At 35.4% G+C, this 19,362-nt stretch overlaps 1 protein-coding gene across 1 annotated transcript; it reads right to left on the bottom strand.

The window, feature by feature from the left end:
• Positions 1-269: 269 nt before the first annotated feature.
• Positions 270-18,564, bottom strand: LOC308413699 (vomeronasal type-2 receptor 116-like; the record flags this gene model as incomplete). The annotated part of the gene is given in 7 exon segments (XM_080908722.1): positions 270-1,189; positions 8,562-8,685; positions 13,459-13,686; positions 15,034-15,636; positions 15,638-15,847; positions 16,160-16,451; positions 18,368-18,564. Coding segments are annotated over 7 exon segments (2,574 nt in total).
• Positions 18,565-19,362: the final 798 nt, after the last annotated feature.

Below are 19,362 nucleotides of genomic sequence, written 5' to 3'. Positions count from 1 at the left end.
AAATTCATATTCTGAAATATTCTATCAACCTATAAAAATATTTCTCTCTCTTTTATGTTCCTAGAAGAATTCATGTAACTCTTAGAATGGAGCAAAACCTGGCAAAGAGAAAGAATGGTATAGAATATTCTAGAAGATTAGAGGAGACAATGTAGACCTCAGTAGGTACATCATTAGAAGAAACAGTGAGAGTCATTCCAAAAATAGTCACAGTAATGTAATCCAATATTTGGTGATTATGAACCAACTCTACATGAGTCAGTAGGATTTTATAAAATGTGAGTATGGGAAGATGATTTCTCCCTGATCATTTGAAGAGAATTTTTGTCTGGTCTAAACAGTATTGTGTAACATTTGGGAACAAAGATGCAACCCAGCATTCCTGCACTGGACGCCAATATGGAGAAGATCTCCACAGCCACCATGAACTTGCCTTTGGTGCTATGGTAAACAGGGAGAAAAGTGACCCACACACTGCAGAACACCATCATGCTGAATGTCATGGACTTGGCTTCATTGAAGGTGCCAGGAAGGTTTCTGGAAAAGAAAGCCAGAATGAAGCTCACAAAGGCCAGGCAGGCCAGGTATCCCAGGACACAGTGAAAGGCAGTGATGGAACCCTTGTTGCAAACAAGGATGATGTGACCATGCTCAGATTGTACATCAATATCAACAGAAGGAGGAGAAGCTCCTATCCAGACTGCACATAAAATAAGTTGAATGAGAGTACAGATGGGAATGATATAATTTGATACCCGTGAAAGAGAAAAGTACTTCACCATTCTTTGAGAAGCTGAAACTTTGAATGCCAGAATGACAGTAACTGCTTTGGCCAACACAGTAGAAATAGCCACAGTGAATACAATGCCAAATGTGACTTGCTGTAGGATGCAGGTGGCTGTGTTTGGATGGCCAATGAAGAGCAAGGAGCAGAGGAAACTAAAGATGAGAGATATGAGCAAGACGTAGGTGAGAGTGAGGTTGCTGGCCTTAACAATGGGAGTACTGTGGTGTTTTACAAAGATGCCAAGAACCACAGCTGTGAGTGCAGAGAAGCACAAGGCCATTAGAGAAAGTGCCATCCCCAAGGGTTCTTCATAAGTGAGAAAAACAAGAGCTTTGGGAATGCACTGATTTTGCTCTGTATTGGGATATTGGTCCTCTGGGCACTGGACACACAAATCCACATCTAATGGAGAAAAGAACGTATTATTAGTGGAGCTTCAGCAATTTTACTGTCAGGATATTTCATTTTTTGTTAAAGATTACACACACACAATCACACTGTAGCTGTGCTCCAGCACACCAGAACAGGGCATCAGATCATATAACAGATGTTTGTGAGTCACCATGTGGTTGCTGGGATTTGAATTCAGAACCTTTGGAAGAGCTGTCAGTGCTCTTAACCATTGAGACATCTCTCCAGGATATTTCATTTAAGTATATAGAAGATGTGTTGTAATATGTGAATTTGGTTGCTGCGAACACAAGGTCATTGCTATATAAAATAATTGATTCTATTATTAAATGCTTTTATTGCTATGAGGAATAAAAAAACAAATATTTTTTATTTATTTTACTATATTGTTGGGTTCATTTATCATGGGTATATATATTTATAAGTATGTTTAAATGTAATAAGAAATGTGATGAACATGAGAGTAATTGGGTAATATGGGTGGAGTATGAGTCCAAAAATGAGAACTGAAGTTTATATAAAACTAATATCAATGTAACTGCAAATATAAAAAATCATATCAAGTGTTGTCCTCTTTTCGCTGTAATGACACCATATTCTTGATGCTTTCACATAAAAGTAGTAACCCAATCACTGAAGGTAAAACTCACTATAATTTCCACTATCACATGCATCAGAAATATAACTGCCATTGTAATGAATTATTGAAAAATTGCAATATTAGGCAATATGCCATGTGTCAGAAATCTGATTGCCATTGAATGAATTATTGGAAAATTGCAGTAAGGGACAAGATTCTTCTAAGATTTGAAGTCCTTTATATGGAACAATGTTTTTTGTTGAGAGCTGGCATCATTTAATTTGTTGAAAGAATAGGAATTTAACTTGGTTGTGAGGAGAATGTGTTTCTCTTAGATAGTACTTGAATTTGGTTTTCAGCAACAATATCAGGTGTACCCAAACAGCCAAGTTGAATTACTTATGTGTTTGTTTTATATAGAACATCATAAATATCAGAAAACAACAGGTAGGAGTTTGTTTCCTCCTATTATGTGTTCTGAAGATAAACTAAAACCATTATAATTAGTGGGAAGGGATTTAACTGCTAAGCCATCATACTAGCCATAAAAAGCCTTTATGCACTTCCATTCAATTATATAGGTTAGCACAGGAATCAAAGGGATTAATGCAATGTGCCCATTGTAATTAGTGAAATCCGATTAAATAGTAATTCACTAATATGGAATATACACTTTCAAATACCACTTTTAAATTGAGGCTAATTCACTGAGGGACAAAACCATTTTTTTTCTTTTGTATTCTGTTGTGAAAAATATTAAGTAGGTACTATTGATACGAGTATTTAATGGAGTACACCTAATTTTTACACATCATGCATCAATGGTGAATTTCAATTTTCTATATCTAAAATATCATTGAACAGTTTTTTAAAAAAGACTTCGGGCAGAACGGTCACTCAGACCATCCGCCACCAGGAACAGAAGAGATCCATGGTCACAGGACTGGTGAGAAGGTGTTCTGACTAGCCAGGGTGCAGAGAGATCTCTGCAGAAAGATCTCTGCCGAGCACATGGAAAATTCGCCTCCCATGCTCCCTGCTTGGTTCAGGGAACCAGTAGCCTGGCATTGTGCTATTCCAAGTTGGACGATGTTGAGTGCCGAACAGGCACTCAGAACATCCACCAACAGGAAGAGCAGAGATCCAGGGACACAGGAATTTAAAATGGAAATGGACACAATAAAGAAAAAACTAAAAGAGACAACCATAGAGGGAGAAAACCTAAAAAAGATATCAGGAGTCACAGATGCAAGCAGACTGCAAGAGATGGAAGAGAGAATCTCGGGGGCCAAAGACAACATTGAAAATACAAACAAAACTGTCAGGGAAGATGCAAAAAACAAAAAATCTCCTAACACAAAATGTCCAGGAGGTCCAGAACACAATTAGAAGACCAAACCGAAAGATAATAAGAATAGAAGAGGGCAAAGAATATCAACTAAGAGGCACAGCAAATATCTTCAACAAAATTGAAAAAGAAAACTTCCCTACCCTTAAGAATGAGATGACTATGAGCATAAAACAAGACTACAGAACTCCAAATATGTTGGACCAGAAAAGAAATTCCTCCTGACACATAATAATGAAAACACCAAGTGCCAAAGGAAAGAAAAAAAATACTAAAAGCAGTAAGGGAAAAAGGTCATTTAATATATAAAAGCAGACCAATAAGAATCACACCTGACTTCTCAACAGAGAATATGAAAGCTAGAAGAGCCTGGACAGACATCATGCAGACCCTAATTGAGCACAGGTACCAGCCAAAGCTAGTATACCCAGCAAAACTCTCAATCATCATAGATGGAGAGACTAAGATATTGCAAGACATACCTAAATTTACACAATATCTAAACACAAACCCAGCACTACAATGAATTATAGGTGGAAAACCCAATACAATGAGGGGAAATACATCCTAATAAAAACAAGAAAACCAAAAGAAAAAAGACATACAGGCACAATTCAACCTCAAAAAGCAAAAATAGCAGAAAACAGCAACCACTATTCCTTGATATCTGTTAACATAAATGGACTCAATTCCCCAATCAAAATGTATAGGCTATCAGACTGGATACATAAACAGAACCCAGCATTTACATACAGGAAACTCATCTCAGATACAAAGACAGACACTATCTCAGAGTAAAAGGTTGGGAAAAAAACCTTCCAAGCAAATGGCCCCAAGAAGCAAGTTGGAGGGGCCATTCTAATATCAAATAAGTAGATTTTCAACCAAAAGTTTTTAAAAAAGATGAGGAAAGACACCTTTTATTCATTACAGGGGACATTTGTTAAAAGAAACTCTCAATCCTTAGCATATATGCTTCAAATACAAAAGCACCCAAATTCAAAAAAGAAACCCTACTAAAGCTCAAAAAATACATTGTGCTTCACACAATAATAGTTGGAGACCTCAATGTTCCACTCTCACCAATGCACAGATCATGAAAACAGAAGCTGAACAGGGTCACAGTAAAACTAATAGAGCTTATGAACCAACTGGAATTAATAGATATCTACAGAATATATCATCCTAAAGTAAAAGAACATGCCTTCTCAGCACCTCACAGCACCTTCTCAAAAATTGACCACATAATTGGTCACAAAATGAGCCTCAATAGATGTAAGAAGATTGAAATACTCCCATGCATCCATTCAGATCACTATGTTCTAAGCCTGGTCTTTAATAACAACAAAGATAACAAAAAGCCCATATACACTTGGAAAAAATATGCTCTATTAAACAATATCAGGGTCAAAGAAGAAATAAAGAAGGAAATTAAAAATTTTCTAGAATTCAATGAACAACAAACCCAAACCTCTGTGATGCAATGAAATCAGTACTGAGAGGAAAACTTATAGCTCTGAGTGCTTCCAAAAAGAAATTGGAGAGAGCATACATCAGCAACTTGACAGCACAGTTGAAAGCTCTAGAGCACAAGGAAACAGATACACCAAAGAGGAGTAGACGGAAAGAAATAATCAAACATAGGGCAGAAATAGACCAAATAGAAACAAAAAGAAGCATTTAAAGAATCAACACAGCCAACAGCTGGTTCTTTGAGAAAAATTAACGAGATTGAAAAACCTTTAACAAGACTAACTAGAGGGCAAAGAGAGAGTATCCAAATTAAAAAATCAGAAAGGAAATTGGAGACATAACGGCTGAAACTGAGGAAATTGAAGAAATAATCAGATCCTACTACAAAAGGCTATACTCAACAAAGCTGGAAAATCCGGAGGAAATGGATGAATTCCAAGACAGATACAAGATTCTAAAGTTAAACCGGGACCAGGTAAACATCTAAATAATTCTATAACACCTAAAGAAATAGAAAAAGTCAACAAAAGCCTCCCAACCAAAAAAAGCCCAGGTCCAGATGGTTTCAGTACAGAATTTTATCAAACATTTATTAATGACATAATACCAATACTCTCCAAACTATTCCACAAAATAGAATCAGATGGAACACTACTATTTTTTTTGAGGCTACAATTACTCTCGTTCCTAATCCACACAAAGACCCTACAAGAAAAGAGAACTTCAGACAAATCTCATTTATGAACATTGATGCAAAAATACTCAACTAAATCCTGGCAAACTGAATACAAGAACACATCAAAAGGATCATTCACTATGATCAAGTAAGCTTCATCCCTGGGATGAAGGGATGGTTTAATATATGAAAAGTCATCTATGTATTCCACCATATAAACAAACTCAGAGAAATAAACCACATGGTCATCTCACTAGATGCTGAAAAGCATTTGACGAAATTCAACATCCCTTTATATTAAAAGTCTTGGAAAAAACAGGAATCTAAGGCCCATACCTTAATATAATAAACGGAATATACAGCAAACCAACAGCCAACATCAAACTTTACGGTGAGAAACCTGAAACAATCCCACTAAAATCAGGGACTCGACAAGGCTGCCCACTCTCCTCCTACCTATTCAACATAGTACTGGAAATTCTGGCTGGAGCAATTAGACAGCAAAAGGAAATCAAAGGGATAAAAACTGGAAATGAAGAAGTAAAAATATTTCTATTTGCAGATGACATGATAGTGAACTTAAACGACCTCACAAATTCTACCAGAGAATTTCAACAGCTGATAAACAAGTTTAGAAATGTGGCTGGATAAAAAATTGACTCAAACAAATCAGTAGCCTTCTTCTACTCAAAGAACAATCATATGGAGAAAGAAATTAGGGAAATGTTACCCTTCACAATAGTCACAAAAATATGAAATACATTGGTGTGACCCTAACTAAGCAAGTGAAGGACCTTTATGACAAGAACTTCAAACCTCTAACTAAGGAAATTGAAGAAGATCTCAGAAAATGGAAAGATCTCCCATGCTCATGGATTGGAAGGATCAATATTATAAAAAATGGCCATCTTACAAAAAGCAATCCACAGATTCAATGCAATCCCCATCAAAATACCAACCCAATTCTTCATTGAGTTGGAAAGAGCAATGTGTAATTTCATCTGGAATAACAAAGGACATAGAATAGCAAAATCCATCCTCAACCACAAGAAAACATCTGCAAGATTCACTATCTTGGACCTCAAGCTATATTACAGGGCAATTGTGCTAAAACCTGCATGGTACTGGTAAAGAAATAGGCACTTGGATCAATGGAATAAAATAGAAGATCCAGAAATGATCCCTCACGTATATGGTCACCTGATTTTTGACAAAGGAGCTGTAAGCATTCAATGAAAAAAGGACAGCCTATTCAACAAATGGTGTTGGTCCAACTGGCATTCAGCATGCAGAAAATAGACTGTTTCTTATCTCCTTGTACAAAGCTCAAGTGCAAGTGGATCAAAGATCTCCAAATTAAACCAGGAACACTGAAACTATTCGATGAGAATGTAAGGAAAACCTTAGAACAAATAGGCAGAGGAGAAATTTTTCTGAACCGAATACCAATGGCTCATGCTCTAAGGTCAAAGATTGACAAATGGGACTTAATGAGATTGCAAAGTTTCTGTAAGGCTAAGGACACTCTCAAGAAAACAAAATGGCAGCCAACAGAGTGGGAGAAGATCTTTACCAACTCCACATCAGATAGAGGCCTTATATTTATGTTATACAAAGAACTCAAGAAGCTAGACACCAGAGAATCAAACAACCCTATAGAAAAATGGAGTACAGAGCTATACAAAAAGTTATCAATTGAGGAATTTTGAATGGCTGAGAAGCATCTAAGTTAGTCCTCGACATCATTTTCAATCAGGGAAATAAAAATCAAAACAACACATTGATTCCACCTCACACCAGTCAGATTTTCCAATAAAAAAATACAGATGACAACAGATGCTGGAGAAGATGTCAAGAAAGAGGAACAGTTCACCACTGTTGGTGGGGTTCTAAACTGGGTGGTTCCTCAGAAAATTGGAGATAGTACTACCTGAACACCCAGTTATTCCACTTCTGGGCATTTACCCCGGAGACGCTCCAACATACAACAAAGATACATGCACCACAATGTTCATAGCAGCTCTATTTATAATAGCCAGAAGCTGGAAAGAACCCAGATGTCCTTCAGTAGATTAATGGATACAAAAATTGTGGTATATTTACACAATGGAGTACTACTCAACTATTATAAACAATGACTTTATGAAATTCTTAAGAAAATGGATGCATATAGGGAATATCATTCTTAATGAGATAACCCAGTCACAAAAGAACAGACATAATATGCAGTCAGTAATAATGTGATACTAACCCCAGAAAGCTCACAACACCCCAGAAACAACTCACACACTGTGTGAAGTTCTCAAAAAAAAAAAAAAAAAAAGAAAAAACCATTATGTTTACTCCTTAAACACCAAGAAAACCTTGACTAATTCAGGGTTACATCCTGTTTTACATGTGCTTTATGCTCGTTGTAACTAGTAAGATCTTAATGCACACTATCAAACCTTTAAAAAAACAGCCAAGCATTGACAAAAATTTATTCATATATTTTTATGCAAAAATGCTTAAAATTTGTACATTTATCTCTGTTTTTAAGATAAAGTTCTTCAATGAAAATAAAAGAATTTGCTCTAAAGTTTCCTTCAATTTTTCTTAAAATAAATGGATGTATTTTTTTTTCAAAACATCTCTTTATTATACAAAATCTTCTTTCTAATGCTTAACAGTTTCTGATAATTTTACAAACTATTATTTACCCCCTTCCTTGGTCTTTCAGTGGGTTTGGGTCTGGTTCCCACTAAACACATGCCTTATTCTTTCTTCCATGTCCTTCTGTACTTGATATGTATTAGTAAACTCATGTAAAGTACCTCAAGTCAATATTAATAAATGTTTAACAGATTCCTAATCTACATAATTCGTAGAAAGAATTAATCATTAGAAAAGATCTTCTCTGGAACACAATAATCCTTGTGTTTTCTTATCAAATCTGTTTGATAATATAACATCTACTATATTTTCAAAGAGTCAATGATATATAAATTCAACTTTTTCTTTTTAATTTTGTTTTAGTTTACACTCCAGATTTTATTGTCCTCCCAGTCCACCCATCAACTGTTTCACATTCCATACCTCCTCCCCACACCCCTGTCTCCTTGAAGATAGTCTCACCCTGTACTTTTTTTTCGTAATGAGGATATTTTCAATTATTGTATCCTTACAATAACTTACTTAAGAAAATGATATATGTTTATAACATTCCATTTTAAAACAGGTCATTGTCCCTCTATGAGTGTAAGATGAGAATCAAGTTGAAGAGTCTATCCCTGCTGGAAATACTCACTTGTCTCATTAGAAATTTCATTTTCTGGGCATGGTTTACAATCAAAACAGCAAGCTGGCATTGCATTCTTCCTGAATTTTCTAAACCCAGGACCACAATTAGCACTGCACACAGAGGTTGGCATCTAAAGAAAAATATATGGATTGTGCTATATATTGGCATGTGATATTAATAAATTTATTTTATATAATCCAACAAATGTACCAGATTTTACTTAGTACAATTTATGATTACAGACATCAATATATAGAAAAACTTTGGAAAAGTTGAACTGTTTTCTATCACCTTGAAATTCGAGAAGAGAGTTCCCAAAGATTTAAACACTGGTGAGTAGGGAATCTGGGCAGCCAGGGAGCAGAGAGATCTCTGCTGAGTGCGCACGGAAAGCGCGCCCTGCCCTGCCTGATCCAGGGACCAGGAACCCAGCATTGGGACCTCTGTTCCCACCCAGTGGCTTTGGAGCGCAGAACAGGGCTCAGACCATCCGCCACCTGGGCCAGTGGAGATACAGGGACACAGACCAGAAACAAGGGAAAGGCAAGAACATATCACTGACAACAAGATGGCAAGAGGAAAGCAAAAGAGCATATCCCAAGGAAACCAAGACAACCTGGCAACACCAGTACCCAGCTCTCCCATAACAGCAAACATTGGAATGCCAAACACTCCAGAAAAAGAAGACACAGACCTAAAATCATACCTCAAGACGCTGATAGAGATCCTTAAATGAGAATGGGAGGAAAAGCAAAAAGAATCAGAAGCTTTTAAAGAAGAAACAAGAAAAACACTCAAAGACATATAGGAAAACAGAACCAAAGAGATGAAGGAATGGAAGAAGGAATTTAAAATGGAAATTAACAATAATAAAATAAAAGAACACTAAAAGAATAAAAAAAACACTAAAAGAGATAACCCTAGAGGTAAAACACCTAAAAAAGAAATCAGGAGTCACAGAAGCAAGCATTTCCAATAGACTACAAGAGATAGAGGAGAGAATCTCGGGGGCAGAAGACAACATTGTAAACTTAGAAAAAACAGCTAGAGAAGATGCAAAAACCAAAAAGCTCCTAACCCAAAATGTCCAGGATATCCAGGACACAATGAGAAGACCAAACCTAAGGATAATTGGAATAGAAGAGCAAGAAGAATATCAACTAAGAGGCACAGTAAATATCTTCAACAAAATCGTAGAAGAAAACTTTCCTACCCTTAAGAATGAGATGACCAGGAGCATAAAAGAAGCCTTCAGAACTCCAAGTAGATTGGACCAGAAAAGAAATTCCTCCCGACACATAATAGTCAAAACACCAAGTGCCTAAAGCAAAGAAAGAATACTAAAAGCAGTAAGAGAAAAAGGTCATGTAACATATAAAGGCAGAGCAATCAGAATCACACCTGATTTCTCAACAGAGACTATGAAAGCTTGGAAGAGCCTGGACAGACAACATGCAGACCCTAAGAGAGCACAAGTGCCAGCCCAAGCTGCTATACCCAGCAAAACTATCCATCACCATAGATGGAGAGATGAAGATATAGCAAGACAAATCTAAATTTACACAATATCTGACCACAAACCCAGCACTACAATGAATTATAGGTGGAAAACCCAATACAATGAGGGGAACTACATCCTAGTAAAAACAAGAAAAGAAAAGAAAGAAAAGTTAAAAAAAAGAAGAAAACAAACAAACAAACAAACAAAAAGTCATGCTCAATCCTTACACACCAAGAACATGTTGACTCATTCCAGGTTACAACCTGTTTTACATGTTCTTTTTGCTCATTGCAAATAGTAAGACCTCAATGCAGAGTATCAAACCTTAAAAAAAAAGAAAAAAATAGCCAAGCACTGACACAATTGTATTTGTATACATTTATGCAAAAATGTTTAAAATTTTTTTCTTTTATATTTGTTTTTAAAAATAAGGTTTTAAAATAAATAAATAAATAAAATTTTGATGAAGCCCCCCCAAAAAAAGAAATTTGGGAAGAAGAGGTGGTTAATGTCCTGTGTGAAAATAGTGTAGGAATTGCAAACTGGTTGTTGTATGTAATTCTTGTCCATTTAACATAAAGTATAGTAAAAAGTCAAAGAGAATCATAATAGAGAAATTATCTCCATCACTTTAGCCTGTCATCATATATGTGGTGCATATTTTAAATTGATAATTGATGGAGGGGTTCCCAAATATTGGAAGGTAGTGGTGCATTAGAAATCGTGCACTTTAAGCCAGTAAACAAAGTTTTTTGAGTGAGTAAATTTCAGGTGAATTTTCTAGATCCATGCTTTGCCTTTTCTTTAGTGTAACATGTGAGCCAAATTGACCTTTTATTCTCAATTTGTTTATAGTTAGTGTTTAAATAACAGCAACTAAATAGCTAATTATGTGTAAAGGACATAAAAATCATGGGAAATAAGGCCTCAAATATGAGATAACCAAAGGAACCTCAATGTTTGTTGGAATAGCAAACCTTAATGAAATAAACAAAAATAGAAATTACCACCTCTGTTGCATTTGTGGTGTGGAGGTGCCAAAGTTCTGTATAACGAGGTGGAAGGTGAAGTGTTTTTTGAAGTGAAAAGGCTTTATAGAGACTGGAAATATGCTGAAAATTTAGGTTGCTGAAAACTAATTGAAGTGTTTCTTAAATTATGAAAATCTTGATATTAAATGAATCTGGTGATGGGTGTCTATATGCTGCAATGAAATTTTGTTGATTTCTTCATTCTGAATTCACATCCTTTGTTTCATCTTATGCTTGATGTTTTCATCACAGAGTCTATTATTCAAATGCCCATGTCATGGTCTTTAGAAATATGATTGGACATATTGTTTTGCTTTTCATTTTTGTTTTTGTTGAAACAAGGTCTCATTGTATAATATTGATAAATTTCACCTTTCTAAAAGACCCTTCTTTTTTTGTATTTCTTATTTAATTTCATCCTTAGTAAGTTTATAAAGACAGGAGGAACAGCCTGAAATAGAATCATTCCAGTTTCCATCTGTGTCCTAGAGTGGACCCTGTGTCAAGTTCTCCATACACAAATCCCACTGGGAGAGAGAGCTGGTCTCCCAGAAATTCTGACATATCTGAGAGCATAAGAAAGACAACCAACACTCCTAGGAGGGACCCTCACAGATCCCTCAGGACACAGTAACCAAGAAGCAACCTGGGACAGGATTTTTCCAGTTTCCATCTGTGCCCTGGAGCTGACCCTATGCCACAACTCTCAGTAGCCAACCTCTGCTTGGAGAGATGGTCTTCCAGGAGTGATGACACATAGGTTTACAGGAAGGTCACACTACTGTCAGAGACATCAAGACCAGCTAACTTCAGAGATAACCAGATGGAGAGAGTGTAAGAACTTAAGCAACAAAAACAAATGGCACTTGGATTTATCTGAAACCAGTACTTGCATTAAAGCAAGCCTTAGACACCACAACACACCAGAAAAAGAAGATTCTGATTTAAAATTGTATCTCATAATGATGTCAGAAGACTGTAAAAAGGACATAATTAACTCCCTCAAAGAAATACAGGAGAACACAGGTAAACAGATAGAAGCCATTAAAGAGAAAATACAAAAGTTTCTTATTAAATAATTACAGGAAAACACAAACAAAGCAGAAAAGGAATTGAACAAAACCTTCCAGGATCTAAAAATGGAAATAGAAACAATAAAAAATTTACAGTGAGAGAACTCTGGAGATAGTAAACCAAGGAAGGCAGTCAGGAGTCACAGATGCAAGCATCACCAACAGAATAAAAGAAATAAAAGAGAGAATCTCAAGGACAAAGAATACCATAGAAAAAAATGACACAACAGTCTGAGAAAATGCAAAATGTAAAAGCCCCTAGCCCAAAACACCCGGGAAATTCAGAACACTTGAGGATAATAGGTATAGAAGACAGTGAAAATTCACTTAAAGGGTCAGTGAATATCTCCAACAAAATTATTAAAGAAAAATTACCTAACCTAATGAAAGTGATGCCCATAAACATACAATAAGCCTTCAGAACTCCAAAAAGATTGGACCAGGAAAAAATTCCTCCCACCATATAATAGTCAAAACACCAAATGCACCAAACAAAGAAAAAATATTAAAAGCAGTAAGGGAAAAGGGTTAAGTAACATATAAATGCAAACTGATCAGAATTATACCAGACTTTTCAACAGAGACTATGAAAGCTAGAAGATCCTGAGCAGATGTCTTACAGACCCTAAGAGAATGCAAATGCCAGCCCAGGCTACTATATCCAGCAAAGCTCCCAATTAACATAGATGGAGAAACCAAGATATTCCATGACAAAACAAAATTTACACAACATATTTCCACAAATACAGCCCTACAAATGATAATAGATGGGAAACTCCAACACAAGAAACAAAACTACATCTTATAAAAAGGAAGAAAGTAATCTTCTTTCAAGTAACCCATAAGAAAACAGCCACAGAAAAAAAATTCCACCTCTAGCAACAAAAATAGCAGAAAACAGCAATCATTGTTCTCTAATATTTCTCAACATCAATGAAATTGATATTTCCTAATAAAAATACATTGACTAACAGACTGGATACGTAAAAAGGACCCAGTATTAGGTTTCATAGAGGAAATGCACCTCAGTGACAAAGAAATGTGATCCAAATGTTCTACCCACTTTGGAAGTTAAAGGCAAGATACAGGTTTTGATATGATACAAATACATTTTATGATTGTTAGAAATACTCAGGGAATTACAAAAAATGAAATAAAGAAACATGGATGAGGAAGGTAGAAATTGTTCTTTCAAATGGCAGTCATCACATTTATCAGTCTCGGGGAAGATTGGATGCATACTCTTGATGTGATTTACTGCTGTGTACATTAAATTGGTACAGGTAGAGAAAACTCACCTGTGTACTTCCTGTTGCCCACTCTATCATATCTTTAGATAAATGTAGCTGTTGACCATTTGGAAAATATGGACTAAACATTCCTATTTTAACTTTAAGTCCATGGCCCTGTGGAAAATTCCAAATGTAGAAAATGTCATACTCTTCCTGCAGTTTGTCTCTTTGATTCATATTCACTCTGTCCCCAGCAGGATTAGTGAAGTGGGTCGTTCTCAGGGAGGAGGACAGCTGAAAGATAGACAGTATACTAGAGTATTCCTCCTTACAGTAAGAAAATATACTCTTATTTCAATTCTGGGCTATTTTATTTACAGTACACAGGAGAAAACTCTCAGTACAAGTAATGGGATGAACAAAAAAGTATACATTTACTATTATTTTACATCTCTAATAGAAAATCACCAAAAATATGCATGTAGATAGCAAACATATATTTGCAATATAAAATATACAGAAACAAGAAACACAGAGAGACTTGAAACCTTATAGAGATATACACATAGCTGAAGCACACAAACACACATATACATGCCCATACTCACAATAGAAATTACAAATACACATGGAGGCATAATTTGCATCAAAAAGTAGAACAGACTCGAAACACCCAGACAACCCCCCTCTGCACACCACATGCAAACACATGCACAGAGAAACATACATAGGTAGACATACATATATAATGACACCCAATGAAATTGACATTGCAGACAAAATTTGATGCTCTCATATAAAAACACATAGCCAAAGCAAAACAGAAATACATTAATGAAGAAACATCTACAAAACACAGGCACATGTAGTCACATGCATTGAAAAATGTACAGAGGAATATACACTTAGACAAAATCAACCATACAGAAAGCTATTAGAAATTAGACAAATTAATGATAACTGACATACAGACATATAGATAGAAACACAAAACTCTGTGTGTGTGTGTATGTCTGTGTGCATGACTGTGTGTGTGATCTACTGCTATCTCTATCTCTTTATCATCTATATCTAGATGTAGACATACACATAGATATAAACACTGATAGAGACGCAGAAACATACAAATATACAGTGAGAAATACACATTCACACAACTGAGCACATAGGAATGCAGTAAACTGAATTCATCACTGTGTCCTTTATAAAGAGACTCTCAGAGCATCAAGTAATGTCCCTAACCTAGAGTGGGAACAACATAAGTTGGGATCTCTAGTTAAAACCATTTCCATTTCCACCAGTAATTACAACATAGTTGACAATTAATGAACAAAGAATGCACATTGAGTGAATTCATAAGGAAAGATTGAATGTGTTTTCAATATTAGAACATGTGTGATGATATGCAGGTAATTTGTAAAAAAAAAATAACAGTGCTACATTGACAAATTTTTGCCTTCTATTTTATTCCCTTTATATTAGCATTTAATACAAACATATAGATTTATATGCATGGCATGAATAGTGTTCATAAATCATTCTATTTTGGAAAAGACTTTCTTGTACCCTTGGTTTGGGTATCTAGGAGATTCTTAAAGGCATTGATAAAAATGAAACATCAGATAATGTAGGAAGCACTACCTTTTTGCAGTCATAAATTTGTTCTTTTCCAACATCAGTAGGAAGATTATCAACCTTTTGAAAAGTCGTTTGATGGAGTGCATGGGCAAAAGCATACACAGCATTGTATATGTTATAACTCCCTTCAATAAAGGCCATTTCAAAACTATGCGCCATTAGCCATTCTAATAAGTGATTGGATGAGCAGTTCTTCTGTGGCTTACATTTAAATGCTGAGACATTACAGTTAAAGTACATCCATTCCAGCTTGACCAGATATTCATCTGAGTATTTGAATGGGTTCATTGTCTGGATAAAAGTTTTAAAACCAGAAATTTCAGCATGGTGCTGTTCAAAAGCAAAAGTCCCACATAAGTTAGCAAATGTTAAATCTTTATGACTAGGAATGACATCCCACCATGAAGTGGTGACCCATATTCTCTGTATACCTAGAGATTCCCACATTCTAAAGCTCACAGCTAAAGTAGTGTCTGTTTCACCATAAAGGATAACAACATTTGTGGATGATGTTATGATTTGGTTGTAATACACTTCAGCTCTTGACATGTATAAATGTATATTGACTGGAATCATGTTGACAAAAGCAAAGCAAACTGTATTTTTTTTCCATCTCTCTTCTCAAACAGGAGAGAAATTGGATACCTTGATCATTGTCTGAGATGGCCAACCCTACCCAGTTCCAACCGAAATGAGTTATGAAGGAGACAAGGGCAAAGGCAAGAGATGTATCCTCAGAGGCCATCTGATATAGATTGGGAAATTTTTCAGGATCACTCAGGACAGGATGAAAGGATCCATAAGTAAGATGAAGGAACTAGAACACAAGAAGCAGCGTGAGATACAATTCATTTCTAAAACTTATAAACACATTTTCTGCAGATTTCTAGAAGTCTCAGCCAGATATTATTTCTTCCCACATCTCTGTTTCATACAAGATCAGTCAGAAGCTCCATCAAGACTTGGAATAGCACCCTTAAGCTATATACATTGACTAAGCCCTAGTAAGGCTATGGGAGCACCAAGAAATAACTGATTTCATGAATTCACACCATCCCCCAACACAAACACACCCTCATACACCCACACATAAACACAAAAACACACACATATACACACACTCACTTACCTTCTGAAATACTAAATTGCTTAGAATTGTATGAAACATCACAGTCGTTGCCCAATATAGTCCTGTAAGTGCGATTCCACATGTGATGTCTTTGGTACAGATATAATTAGGGAGAATTTCATGATTTTGTAAAGCCAAAAATGCTAGACTTTTGAATTGGGATTCCCAGTCACAAACAAATTCAGAGAATGTAAATACTAGAGACGTATTTGGCAAAAGATTAGGGCTCTTGTTGATTTCATTCATGGAAAAAGCCAAAGCCAGAGTGTACTTTAGGCTTTCAGTATGTTTTCTGTAAAAGGTTACTGGGTTTATAAAGACAGAAATTTACAGATATACATTTGCAGTCAATACAATGACAATTCTGCACTGGAGTGTATTTTCCCCACTTCCTAAAGACTGAAATGACCTGTGTAATGTGGTTGAGATGATAAAAGAACTGGAAGTTTATAAATTTCTTAAATGTTCATGAGAGGAAACAATTGAAACACACAGATTTTATATTCTCACAGAGAGGGGTTTTCTCCCCTTGTTTGTGAATGTTTGATTAGTAGGTAAATAAACTGTCAAATGCTTTGAACAAATGATAAAAATGTTCACATATTTATTTGAAATTAGTGAGAAACTTATAAAACACAGAGGATGTGTTAGTTTAAGGTTTTTTTTATTATAAAACTGACTGTATTAGCTAAGGCAGTGAAACATGACATTTGAGTTTACAACAGTCTTTTGTAACAATAATTTAACATTTAGTTAAATTAATTTTCATGCAAGGCAAACCTATTTATTATATCTCCACATAATCAATCTTTCTTACCTTAAATGCTCTTTATTTTTAAAATTGTGTTTATGTTTTGGATAAGAATAATTTTTGTCTATTTCTGAATTATTTCAAAACATTTGACAGATAAGAATCAAATATATTACTTTGTTATTATTTTTTACTGAGAGTTAAATATTTGTATTCCAGTTAGACACTCTAAATCTGTGGTCTCTCTCTCTCTCTCTCTCTCTCTCTCTCTCTCTCTCTCTCTCTCTCTCTCTCTGTATATATATATATATATATATATATGACATTTTAGAATATTCTTTATGAATACATGGAGAAAGTGCAATTTTTGTGAATTTCAATAAAAGAGTACAGAAATTTGAGACTAGTACTTGTACAAATAAAACATTAAGTTTTGGACATTTACCATTAAGAAACATATAGTATTTGACTGATCAGAGTAACTTTGAGGTCTAAAATACTGTGTCTTAAAAAAAAAAGTCTACAAAATCAAAATGTGGATAGTGCTCACACTGCAAAACATATTCAAATGTACTTTGTAAAATTACTGAAAAAGATCAAAAGTGCTAAATATGAAAAGTGCCATGTTGAATAACAAAGAGGGAAAGAGGGAAGACACATGTTTCTCCTAAATAATGGGAGAAAAGAGCTAGCAGGTGACTCCTCTGTTCTTATTCTCTTGATTGACAACTATCTTATGCCACTGTTGTCGCTCAGGACAGTGACAAGGGAAGTAACATGTCACCACTATTTATAATAATACCACTTTTCAAAGAATCCAAACATATTTTTATAATCAACACATTCCTTCTTCATTCTGCCCAGAGAGTGAAGAACTAAACACTGATAGACCTAAAAGCCAGTGAATTTTAATAAATCAAAATATCAAGTTTAGAGAAGACAGTTTTCTTACACCGATTCGTGATGCAGCTTCAGTACATTAATGGGGATAAAATGGAGGAAACTTCTGCAGAAAAAGGTTAGTCACCAACATTAGAGGCTGTAGCACATGCACTAGAAACCTACACTCCTATGAAAGGACCACCAGCCGATTATATGGCACTTTGTCTAACAGATAAAAGATAGACTAATAGACAATTTATGGGGATTCTTTAGATAAGATACATTGGCAACTCCAGTATGAAAACTGTTGGGTAGAGGGATATATGTGATAGATAAAGGTTGTTTTATTGCTCAGTTTCTATTTCTATAATTCAGAGGCTGATGGAAAATATATACCATGTGTTAATTTAAATGCTAATTAAACATTAAGGTTTTAATAGAAGTTAGAGTTATTTTTTGTTTTCTAGGTTAAGATCATAGGACAAAAGAATCATAGCAATGCTTTACTGCTCATCCTCAGTTGTATCAGGAAATATTCATGATGACATTTACATGAATAATACAAAAAAACTTACTGTATTTTAAAAATATTACTGAAATACTCCTTCTCCACAGGACCTTGTACTGCTTGAATAAAGAAACCACATCCTGTGAACAGGTTTCTATCTTTGTATTCACTATGTTTCATGCTCCAAAAGCACCTGGGATAAACAAAGTCAGCCACCATACATGGAATGTTCAGGAAAAAGAAGAGTGGAAAAAAGGTGAACATATTTCTTCCTGCTCTGGGCCTGGGCAGTATAGATTTGCACTGCCACACAGATAAGAAAATCAGACAGGGTGTAATATATCCCCATGCACTGATATTACTGTGGCCAAGGAAGGTGCTCCATCTGCATTCACGCTTCCTTTCTACTCCTGTTTCCTCATCCCTGGAGGACTCTTTGACACTCTCTCCTGAGGAGCTTCATTTGATGTTCATCATGCATATGATAAAACTTGTTAATTAATATCGATTACTGTGGCATAGCTTGATGGATGACATCACACATGTTTGTGGAAATTAAGGTCTCTGGACACATTCCACTTTGTGGAAATTTGGTCCCAGTACTGATGCAAAATCTGTTTACATGAAACCTTCAATAGTATAAATGGATTTTGCTAGTTGATCTACCATGAGACACACATTAATGGTTCAAAAAGGACTCACAAAGTTTGATGTCATGGTTACACTCTGGATATTGTGTCACAATTTTCCTGGCAGGCATAGTCAGCCTTATGTTTAGAGCACTTGATATCCACTGAGAATTCAGGACCATGCTACAGACGTGACAGGTACAGAATATCTAAACAGAAACTGTGCTTCTGTTGTCTTGGAAATAAAATATGACAAAAAGAGAAATGCGCTGAATCCTGCTTAATCCAAAACTATCCTGGACATCATAGAGCCAAAGTTTACTCACATATTGAATGTAAATTTTTAAATATTTATCATAATTCAGAGGGGATGGTAGACTTTTCTGTCTCATTCCAAATTATTATTAAAGAGAAACTAGAAAGAATATTTGAG

This window comes from Micromys minutus, assembly GCF_963924665.1.
Source record: "Micromys minutus genome assembly, chromosome: 32".
Lineage (NCBI taxonomy): Eukaryota > Metazoa > Chordata > Mammalia > Rodentia > Muridae > Micromys > Micromys minutus.
This window is presented reverse-complemented; position numbering and strand designations above follow the sequence as displayed.